The sequence below is a fragment of the Cetorhinus maximus genome, chromosome 21, assembly GCF_964194155.1.
Source record: "Cetorhinus maximus chromosome 21, sCetMax3.hap1.1, whole genome shotgun sequence".
NCBI classification, from domain to species: Eukaryota; Metazoa; Chordata; class Chondrichthyes; order Lamniformes; family Cetorhinidae; genus Cetorhinus; species Cetorhinus maximus.
Window position 1 is genome coordinate 75,406,214 of NC_135899.1, and position 11,791 is coordinate 75,418,004.

At 44.0% G+C, this 11,791-nt stretch overlaps 1 protein-coding gene across 4 annotated transcripts in view; it reads right to left on the minus strand.

The window, feature by feature from the left end:
• LOC144696002 (arf-GAP with SH3 domain, ANK repeat and PH domain-containing protein 2-like) overlaps positions 1-10,286 on the minus strand; it is a 158,936-nt gene extending 148,650 nt beyond the window's left edge. For all 4 annotated transcript variants that reach the window (XR_013580053.1, XR_013580054.1, XM_078567164.1 and 1 more), the window contains exon 1: positions 9,914-10,286. Coding sequence is in view for 2 of the 4 variants with exons in the window: in XM_078567164.1 (XP_078423290.1) it covers positions 9,914-10,039 (126 nt within the window). In the remaining 2 variants the exon portion in view is untranslated. The remainder of the gene's footprint in view (positions 1-9,913) is intronic.
• Positions 10,287-11,791: the final 1,505 nt, after the last annotated feature.

The following is an 11,791-nucleotide window of genomic DNA, read 5'->3' on the forward strand; positions in this document are numbered from 1 at the left end:
GATTTCTAGATACTAATGACATCAAGGGATATGGAAATAGAGCAGGACAATGGCGTTGAGGTTGATGATCAGCCATGATCTAACTGAATGCAGGAGCAGGCTCGATGGGCTGAATGGCCTGCTATGTCTTACGTTCCTATGCAAATTCCCCTGTTCTTTGAATAGTGCTGTGGGATCTTTCACATCCACCTGAGGAGATGGATGGGCCCTCAGTTTAACATCTCATCTGAAAGTCAGCGCCTCTGATGATGCTGCACTCCCTCAGCACTGCACTGGGAGTTCAAGTCTCTGGAGTGAGTCTTGAAACCTTTTGACACAAGAGATAAGAATACTATCTTCTGAGCAATGGCTAAAGCTAAGAGAAACTATTTCCTCTGGTGAGGAAACAAAGAAACGGTGGACATGATCTTAAAATTGGGGCTAGGCCACTTAGGGGGGAAATCAGGAAACACTTTTCTCACACACAGTTTGTTAGAACTTGGAACACTGGCATAGAGGCTGTAGATGCTGGGGACAATTAGAGCTTTAAAGACGGAGATCTGATGTAGGTCAAGTATGATATACTTGAATGCGATGGATGGCAGAGCACGGTCGAGAGGCTGAACAGCCTTCTCCTGGTTCCTAATATTGCTACAGCATCCAAGCTAAGGAAATTGAAGCGAAGACTCACATTCAAAAGTGCAGGACAACAGCAAGGCAGCCGGGAGAAGTCCTGGTAAATTCAGTTATGGTTAATGCCGAAGTTGGGACTTCAAAGCTTGTAAACTAGAGGTGGAAGTAAAGACTTGACTTAAGGACATTAGTGAACCAGATGGGTTTTTAACAACAATCAACAATGATTACATGGTCATCGTTAAGACTTTTAATTCCAGATTTTTATTGAATTCAAATTCCACCATCTGCCATGGTAGGATTCAAACCTGGGTCCCCAGAGCATTACCCTGGGTCTCTGGAGTACTAGTCCAGCAACAATACCACTACACTATCACCACCAAGAAGAAGCAAGAGTGGAGAAGTGGATGTGGGGAACATCCATGAAGGCATGTAGGGGATAAAGAATATCAAGGAAGAGAGGAGGGAATGTTTTAAACATAAATATTTTATTTTCAACAATGTTTTGGGCCTGACAAACAAGAATGGTCACTGAGCCAATCTGGCAATTCCTAGGTCAGGGTGTATTCATAGAAACAAACAACAAAGAATGAAATAGTGGTGTTCAATCGTTCTGTGTTTGATTATGAGAGTCTGTTTACTAATAATATTTACTGTACTTGATTGGTTAAGCCTGGGTATGGACTCAGAAAAGTAAACAAACTGTAAAAGTTAAAGAACTGTAAACGTGGAGCAGACAAATTAAAGCACTGTGAATAAAACCTGTTGCACACGTGTCATCTCTGCATAGCTCTGAGGCATATAAAATATACAACAGAAGCCACTCGTTCCATCGTGTCTGTGCTGGCTCTTTGAAAGAGTTATCCAAGTAGTCCTGCTCCTCCACTCTTTACCTATAACTCGCAAATTTTTCTTCTGCAAGTTTTTATCCAATTTACTTTTGAAAGTGAATATTGCATCTGCTTCCACCATTTTTTCAGGGAGTGCATTCTAGGTCAGGACCAATCATTGCATAAAAAAAATTTCTTCATTCCCCCTGGCTTTTTTGCCAATTATTCAAACTGATTTATTATCAGAGGGAGGTAAAGATGCTTTTAGAAGACAGTTGCCAACATTTAACATTCCAATTTCATTTAAATGCATTTCCTGCTGATGCAAATACATGGAAAACCTTCAATAATTGCTGTCATGGAACACAGATGTATTGAGAAAAAAAATTGACTTTAAAAAAAAAATCAGTCCAGTTTGCTCAGGAAATCCTTTGGAACTGTACATTCAACCACCTCTGACTCTGCCTTTATCACACGTTAAGCAAATTCCGTGCCTCCAGAGGCAAACCAAGGTTCATTTCCTTGCCTAGATGTCAGATAATCTCACCAGAAACCAATCATTTTAAATCAACGTCCTCTGGTTATCAACCCTCCAACCATTGAAAACTAAAAACTACCTGGAAAGATGATGCAAGCTAACGCCACAAATAATTTTTCAAAAGAGTTGGACAAGTACTTGAGGAAGAAGAGTTTAACAGGATTATGGACAAAAAAGGAGGATATGGAATTAAGCACAACTGCTCTTTCAAAGAGCCAGCACAGCCACGATGGGCTGAATTACCTCCTTCTGCGCTGCAAATTTCTCTGATTCTATGAAAGCTTTCAAGGCAATTCTGGGATTGACTTTTCAGGATGAGTGTCAAAATCCATAAATAAATGGGGCCATTTATTTTAATCTTTTCCCTTTAAGGATGGCACATGACAAACTGGGTCAGATTTGGAGACCATGAGGAGCCAGACTTGGAAAGTTGTATCCCTCACATGTTTGTGCATTTGTGGTTAAGTCTCTTAAAGCGTCAGCTTGCCAGTGGAATCAGACTTGAGCGTGGTAAATTTGCAGACAAGGAATCCGAATTAGGTTTGGCGGAAAATGTTAGGCAGTATCTAGGTACACAAAACTAACTGGCAAAGCGAATAAAAATCAAATATTGATTAGATCTTTCTTACATAGCATAAATATGACTAAAATTCTTAAATAGAGGGACTGTTTCCATAAGGAGTCATTTAAATATAAAGCTATCTGGAGAGACTAGAGAAGCTGGGATTGATCTCCTTAAATTAGAGAAGGCTAAGGGGAGGTTTAGTAGCAGTGATCAAAACGCTTCTTGATTTTGCAAAGAGTAAATGATGAGAAACCATTCCAACTGATAAGCAGGTTGGTAATGAGGGAGACATGGATTTAAGATAATTGGCAAAAAAAAAAAGCCAGAGGCGAGATGAAAAAGGGGGGAAATTTACACAGCTGAAGTTATGATCTGGTTCAGACTGCTGGGTGGGGGCAGATTCAAAAATAACTTTCAAAAGGGAATTGGACAAATGTTTGAAGTAGCAGTTTTGCAGGGCAGCTGAGAAAGAGCAGGATTGCGAGGCTAACTGTTTAGCTCAAAGAGCTGGCCCAGACAGGATAGGATGATCTCATTGGCTTCCTTCAGTGCTACGAGCTTCTATGAATTCCTTTTTTTATTGTTCCATTGGTTCCCTATTCCCTCTTGAAGAACGTGACCCTGCCTGTTGCTGATCCCATGACCTCACCCAAGTCCTGTTTCTCCACCTGCAAGTCTTGAGGGAGGTAGGGGGGAGGGGTTGGATGGCAGGCTGCCCAACCAATGAAGCCATCACATTCAAGCACAAAGATAAAAACAAAAAACCACTGCGGACGCTGGAAATCATAAAACAAAAACAGAATTACCTGGAAGAACTCAGCAGGTCTGGCAGCCTCGGCGAAGAAGAAAAGAGTTGACGTTTCGAGTCCTCGTGACCCTTCAACAGAACAGATTCAAGCACAATCCTACTTTCAACTCGCTTCCATGTTGCTCAGTGGAAATCACAGGATCATAAAGCAAGTTCCTACCTTGCTTGCCCCCTCCCCAAAGTTGAGGGGTGCTGAGGCAATGAGCAATGTCCCCACCACTGCTCCAGCAGCAACCTTTAGCCACTGGTGCCATCTCACTCACCCACTGAGCCATCCAGAGAGTTTAATTTATTAGACCTAATCTTGCTGCAGTGGAGAATCTTGTGGCATACAGCATTATGACTTTTTTCCTGCACCCTTCAGCTTGAATATACTTTGCCGAAAACAGCAGTGAGTGGAATGGGGACCTCGAGACTGATGGAACTAACAGCAGAGCAGGAGAGGTCAACCAGCAAGTTCTGTAGGCTCACAACTCACAGTATATCTCAACCCCTGGATTTTCTGGATGATTTGCATGTTAATAACAGCATGCATCATTAAGACAGCCATTATTTTTCCAGCACGATTTGACCCATTATTGATATTTGTTCTTGCTCTACTGGCGGGCAGTAATTAATTACATTACCTCAATTGGTACTTTGTTCTAGCTGTGTATTTTTTCAGCCAGGTTGTAATTAATTACATTGTTAATTCAATTTGGTGTCAGCCATGCCTCAGTTGGTAGTACTCTCACCTTTGAGTCAGAAGGTTGTGGACTGAGCACATAATCTAAGCGGACACTCCCAGCACAGTACTGAGGGAGTGCTGCACTGTCAGCTGCCATTTTTTTGAAGGGAGGGACGTAAAAAAATTCCACAGTACTATTTTGAAGAAGAGCAAATGTCCTGGCCAATATTCATCTCTCAACCAACATCATTAAAGTAAATTATTTAATCATTTCCTACATTACAAATAGTGACTACATTTCACCACGTTGCAACGAGTGTTTCGGGGTATCCAGAGGTTGTGAGAAGTGCTATATATAAATGCAAGTTTCTTTTAAAAAAACAAAATCACTGCTATTTTTGGGAGCTTGCTGTATGTAAATTGGCTGTGTGTTTCCTCCATTACAACAGTGACTACACTTCATTTGTTGTGAAGTATTTGGCATTAAAATGCACGTCTGGTGATCATGAAAGGCGCTATAGGAATGCAAGGTGTTTGAGACTTCTCCACAAATGACAACTGCAGTAACTTCCCAAAGCCTGTTGTGATATTAGTTCAGCTGTCTTGATGGGTTCAGTGTCATCCCAAATCCTCTCTCCATGAATATTCTGGGTGTTAGCCTTTAAATATGCTAATCGTATTACTTCAGGGCTTTAATACACAAGTTGGAATAACCAGGGATTTTAAATATTTGGAAATCAAACAGCCATGCTCTGTTCAAATGTACGAGACAGGTGTGTCTGAGGTTTATTCCACTGTTTATCTGGAAAAAGTGGGCCCAAGATGAAGGAAAATTGCATAACTGAATGTCATTTGCATTTCGGCTACATGAAGGGACCTCTTTCAGCCTTTCCCTCCCAAACACATTTATGACTCACTTCTCCCCTGTGCTAACCATCTTTCCTCAGCTCGCACCATTGAGGTCACTGCTCGACTGTCTAGGCAAGAGCACTCTAGCTAATTTCCACTGCCCCTCCCAAAAGATCCAACTAAAATCAACATTAACCAGCATTTATATTGCATCTTTAACAGAGTAAAACTTTCCAAGGTATACCACATGAGTATTATCAGACAAAAATCATCACTGAACCAAAGAGGGGGCCATTAGGACAAGTGACCAAATGCTTGCTCAAAGAGAAAGTTTTTAAGGAGCACCATAACAGCAGGTTGAGGCTTAGAGAGGGAATTCTGGAGTATGGGGTCTTAATGGATGGTAACAATCCCATTGAAGAGAAGCCTCAACGGAGAGGTCCAACGCAAAGCAGTTTCTCCTCCTCCCTAAAGCCCTCATTCAAGTTGAAGGTCTCCTCCAATATTGTCATCTGTAAAGCGCTTTCGAACATCCTGAAGTCATAAAGGACACCTTGTAAATGCTTTCGTACCTGAACTAAGCTGGCCCTCTACAGCCAAGCCCAATCTCATCAGCACCCCAGTGCATATGCTCTCTATCGAGCAGGAATCACTGCATCGCAAACATGGACAAGAATCCAGGTTGATTTCTCCCCCCACCGCCCCCAACTTCCCCACTTCAGTGGTACTGAGGCCAATTGTTGTGTCCGAACCAGCATTACCAACTCTCTTGGGTCTATTCCTGGAGGTTTCATCACATGACCTCCATGACCCTCTGATTTGTTTCTCAGGTGCTTCTTGCTGCACAGTCTCAGAGATTAATCTTCAATTCCTGGAGACTCCAAGACATTCCTGGAGGCCTGGCAAACCCTGATCCCAGCACAGGGTGAACTCGGCACAGACCAGGGCTGGATTCTAGGTTTTTTTCAAGGCTCACTTCCACACTAAACCACACCAACCAACATGGGAGCTGAATTTTAAAAAAATCCCAGATGTGATTCACTATTTATCAGGTTTGGTTTTCTCTACCCACACACCACCCTCCCCCTCCCCTTCCTTTCCTGATCTCACTGTGCCAAGTACAATGAGAAGCAGCTGGCATTCAATCTGCCCATGGCTGTGACTAATGGCACCTTATGGTTGGCTCATTGCAGGTGCATGAGAATGGTCTGGGGAGCCAACTTTCTTTCTCTCCCCCCCTCAAACATTTGCTGATGCCCAGCCCCTATTCCGCCATTTATTGCTGCCCTCCCACACTTACTCATTTTGTTGATACCCTGTACCAGGAAGCAATGGGAAGAAATCAAGGAAATGAATAGATGGGCATTTGAATGATTTGCTAAATAGAGAGTCAGACCTTAGCCTGGACAGTGGGCAGGGCAGGACTTTGGCCTTGACAACCCCTGGGCTGGGGAAATGGGGTTGGAAGAAGAAAGCTCCCACTCCCAGTTGCTGTCCTGTAAGCGCAGATTTGCATCCTCAGGTGCGGACAGGAGATGATGAAGCTTCTCAGTGGTGCCCCTTGTGGCCAAAGAGCCCAATCTCACACTCAACCTCAGTTGGCGCATGAAGAGCGAACACTTTGGTGAGGTACTAGCAGAGGCTCCCGATCACCAGTGGAGCTATACCCAAGCACGAGTCAGCAGCACCTTCAGGAGAGCACAGACTGGCTATTTCGGCACAACATGATTCATATTTTGACAAACCTGGCCCTCGGCAATCCCCAGTCACTAAGGTTTTATTGGCTTAGGTGCTTCAGGCTGAATATGACACATTCTTCACAAGGGAAGGGAACACCACAGGGGGCAGGTCATCCTGCTCCTGCCCTGTAGCCCGCCCCCATAACATACATAGTTATCAACGTTTTCCTTTGTTTAGGCTGTATTCTTAATACAATCCTCAGTGAAAGGGCAAAGTGTTTTCATTTCACACAGGAAGCTTCACTCCACAAACAGGGCAAGCTCCGACTCTCAAATTTACACAACAACTTCAGTATTGACAGACACGAGTACAAAAATATAGGCTCTGACACACCCAGTGCATTACTCAAAGTGCTGCACTGTCAGCACAGCACTGTGGTCTTTCAGATGAGAAATTAAGCCGAGGTCCCCCTCTGCCCTCTCAGGTGTATGTAACATGGCTATTTCAAAGAAGTGCAGGGGGAATTCTCGATGGCGCCCTGGCCAATAGTTATCCCTCCAACCTTCACCAAAACAAATTATCTGGTCACTATCATATTGCTGTTCGTGAGAGCTTTCTGTGTGCAAATTGGCTGCTGTGTCTCCTACATTGCAACAGTGACTAAACCCAAGTGCAAAGCAAAACCACTTCTGCAACAACTATGGAGTATGTACAACCATTGATGCTCCCATACTTTAACAGGGGCAAAACACTAACAGAGGGTGTCAGATAACAGAACCTAGGAGTGAACCTCAAACACATCATATTCATATATCATACTCACACTAAGTTTACACTGTAGCCCTACAGTTACTCTCCCCATTCAATTTATGTACCAGTCAAACTTGCACACGGGGAGTCAACACCAAGTGTGATCTTCAAATGATATGGGGTCAGAGGGCTGCAGCAATTGGACCAAATTTAATACAATCATCATTTCAAAGCCATACATTTGGCCCCTATTTTTAAGATTTCAATTTTAAAATCCTACAACCTAATTTATAATGTAAACATGTCACACTGCAATTACACTTTCCCACCAGTGACAGCACTGCAGCACCTCCACAAAGAAGTGTGGGGGGTGGGAGCACTGTAACTACATCTGGACAAGTTTATATGAAGTTTCCACTATAAAATGTGGACACAGGAATTCACAATAGAATAAGTAAATAGAAATTGTGCACAAGCAGAAGATCCTCAATATTTTTATGCTGCACTTGTGTTTGTAGCTTTACACTTCTCTCTGCTCTTGAACTCGCCATGTTTCTTGTGCTGGAATAAAGATTGGCAGATATGAGCAGTTCTCCACTATCTCATCCAGTACCCTAATTTTCAGGCGCAAATCTAGGTAGCTGAGTATTAACCGGTTACTCCACCATGGTGACCATTAGAGCTCAGCACAATTTTGGTCATCCACTATGCATGCACTTCCGGGGGGGAGTTAGCTAAGGGAGGGAGTTTAGAGTTAGCTAAGAATGGAACCCACGGCTGATTTCGCCAAGGGAACCATTCCAATTGTTGACCTGGCTGAGCTCAGCTAACTGGGAATGAAAGTTGGCATCTTGCTGATTTCAGTACCAAAACAGACAATGACTGTTATCAGACACAGCCTGGGGGGAATCAGTTGGTGGTGCTGCTTCTGAAAAGACTGATGACAGCTTATCCTTCACTAACACAGGAATAAGAAGGAAAACTGAAGCCCACAGAGGACTGACCTAACTCTCAGACATCGCCCCTGAACAAGCCAATCTCTAATTTGAAGGTTATGCCCCCATGCTTTGACCTCCCCCAGCACAGTCCAGTAAGAATCATCATGCTTCCTGCTTTGCAGGACCTCAGTGAACCAGTTGGGTTTTTTGCAACATTTTCTGGTGTCAGCCACAAGCTACAGTCCCTGATTTATTACATTCAGTTTTGCAACTTGCCGAGAGTGGGATTTGAACTTGTGATCTCTGGTCATGGCAATGGGCTAGTATCCCATTCATCGATCATACCCGGAATAGTCCAGGTTTCACCAAAAAGCTCAACTGGGAATGACACTGCCCCAGCGCGGAACTGAACCAACTCATCCTGAGCTCCATGACTGGTCTGAACCGGGGCAAGAAATAAAACCAGTTTCAATATTATTAAAATGATGATTCAAGGATTTGAAAGGAGGAAAGCCCAGATAAAGGGGCATCCTTAGAACTGGAGCTAGGATGTTCGGGGGCTCTGAAGAAGGATCGTACGGACTCGAAAAGTTAACTTTGTTTTTCCCTCGCCACGGATGCTGTCAGACCTGCTGAGTTTTCCCAGCATTTTCTGTTTTTGTTCAGGGGTGATGTCTGGAAGCATTTCTTCAGACAAAGGCAAGAGGAAATTTGGAACCCTGTCCCCCAAAATACTATTGAGCAAATGAAACTTTTAAAATTGAGATTTGTTAGGCAAGATGGGCCGAATGGCCTAATTTCTGCTCCTATGTCTCATGGTTTATGTCTTATGACTATTAAGGGATATGGAACCAAGGCGGGTGAGTGGAGTTAAGATACAGGTCAGTCATGGTCTAATTAGATGCCAGAACTGGCTCGAGGGGCTGAATAGTCTCCTCTTGTTCTGAAGAGAGAGAGAGAGAGAGAGATAGTGTGTGAAAGAAACCAGACAGCCTTCCTGCTCCTATCAAGTGACTCAGGCATGTGAGAGGATGGGAGCGCAGCGCAGGGATGCGATGCCCCCCCACCCCCATTGTTAGTTAGCCTCACTGTATCGCTCACACGTAGAGCCAAACCCCGGTCAGTCAGTATCGCAAGGAAAGTGAGAGAAGCCGCGGAAAATTCATAGGAGGCGAAAACAAAAGGATAACATCAAACGAGATGACTTCACCTCTGGCTCCTGTTTATAAACAAGGTGAGATCAGCCTTGTTAATCTGCTGGAGGCTCTCTAGGGGAAGGCAGCAGTACAGTCACTCGGTTAAACTGTAACAAGAGCTTTCGGACACGACTCCGCCTTCTCCCTCTGCCATTATATTCCCGAATGCAACATTGCAAAGTTTCCCGAGGCGGGCACCTGCTCAAGAAAACATTTCTGCTTTTTACAGAGACGGATTACTAGAGATCTTTGTCCCTGATTCCCCCCCTCTTCGACCTGATGCAGATGCTGGGGGACATAGTACAAGAAGAACCAAAATGTTTCCTAACTAAACTCAAGAAAAATCACACGTTGTTGGTACACAAAGAATCGCGAACATTAGTAGAATTGGAAATGGGGTGAAGCTAAATAACACCCTGTTGCTTAAAAGACTTGAGTTGTTACTTCCCCGCCCCCCAACTTTGAACAGAGCACACCCACCTCCTCCAGGGCAGTCACCGTGTTCCTGCAGTTAATCATTTTCGAGGTAAAGTTGGAGGTGATCGGCGAGTTGATGTCCTCCAAAGTCTCAGTCACAAACTCGGAGATGCTGATCTGTTCCGGCATCCTGACCTGAGAAATCCTAATGCTTTTTAATAAAAAAAAAATAAGCAACAATGCGTTTCGCCCAGACCAGTGGAGGCATAGACTGAATGAGTGAAAGTTACAAGCAGCGAGTTCAGTCGAGTCAATTTCAGCTCCAGGGTCACTTTGTATCAAACGCTTCGCCCAATCACGTGGGTTCGCCTTGGCTACAATTTAAAGCAACATTGTGCCGCGCAGGAACACGTCAGGGTGGGGAAATCTGGGACTTTTTTCAACTCCTGAGTGTGCTTTTCTTTTCATTTCTGTTGTGTCTGTATCTCTTGCTTCCCAGTATCAACTATCAGCTAAAAAAAAAATAATCGTTTTCATGCGGTTTCAGCTTTAACATTTGTAAGACTATTTTTTTTAGGGACAATTTGTCCCCCCCCACCCCCTCCCCAACTTCCCAACATTTTCTCCCTCGTCCTCCTCTCCTGATTATTATTTGGGGACGTATCTTTTTGGAAGGGAGTCTGCAGCTCCCGCATGCGTGTTTAGGGCTATTCGGCTGCAGAAGAATCACAGCCAAGCTTGATTCTTTGCAAGGGGGTGTCACTTGCATTATAATCAGGAGCAGGAGCCCAGGCTGAGTCCCCCCCCCCCGCTTCTCCCTGGCTAACGCAGGTGCACTTCATCTCGTAACATTAACTGTAAATGTAGCTCAACACAGGCCTGCTCACTCAGACCGGGGCTGAAAAACAGCTCTGCGCTGCTCGGGGCGCTGTCAGTACACGCCAGGCCACCGGGAGAGCTGAAAGGGAATTATTGCAGGGAAGCAGTATGGCAAGACAATGCAACAAATTAAGTCTGTTGACGTTTGCGTTTCCCGTGATAATTTTTCTTTGTCTTGTCGGAAGTATTGAGAGTTGTGCTGGAATCTGTCACAGTGCAGTCTTATTGCTATGTCTCCCATTCATGAATATTTTTGCAGTCTCGATTGATCTTTCCATCATCAAAATACAGAGCAGGGAATTTAATAAATTACCATATGGTTTTTAATCCCTGCCAGGGCTCCATAGCAAAGGCTGCAGGCACCATTTCCCTGTGTGGGGGAGGGACAATCAGATGGTGGGTGGAGGGAGAGGACTGCAAAGGAGCCCACCTGAAAGATGCCTGAAGCCAGCTTGGAGCTGGTTGGGCAGGGGCAGGATACTAGCAACCCACACCCTCTGGGCTGTGAGGTGTCTGAATACAAGACACCTATCAGGAACACTATTTAGTCTGTCCAAAAACGCTCCACTATCCCCCTCTGCAGCATCATACTATTTTTTAAAAAACAATTCCTGTATTTTATCTCCACCAGGAGTCCATTCCGAGTGTTGGCACTATTTGTGTAAAGAACTTCCTGGAATCAGTCTTGCATTTGCCTTTGACTATGTTATGTTCCCCCATTGTCCAACTCTCTCAGTTTAGTTTAAAGCTTTAATCTAGGTTGAACTTTCAATATTAAATATTATCTTGTATCCTGTTCTAAGGTCACTTCAGTTATTTCCTCTCAAGGAAAAAAGCCAAAGTTTCTTCTGTCCTCGTAACTCAAAGGAACAAGTACAGAGGAGTGATTTATAGCTTGAAATCTAAACACAGGTTTGGGTGGGGGGGGATTGTATATAGAACAGCAGATATCTGGGTGTGGGTTGAGACTGGAATCTAATCAAGGGATTCCAACCTTTTCCAATATCCAATGTACCCTTCAAAACTGCACTCCCCATATTTCCTTCTTGGTCTCCCTGAGTA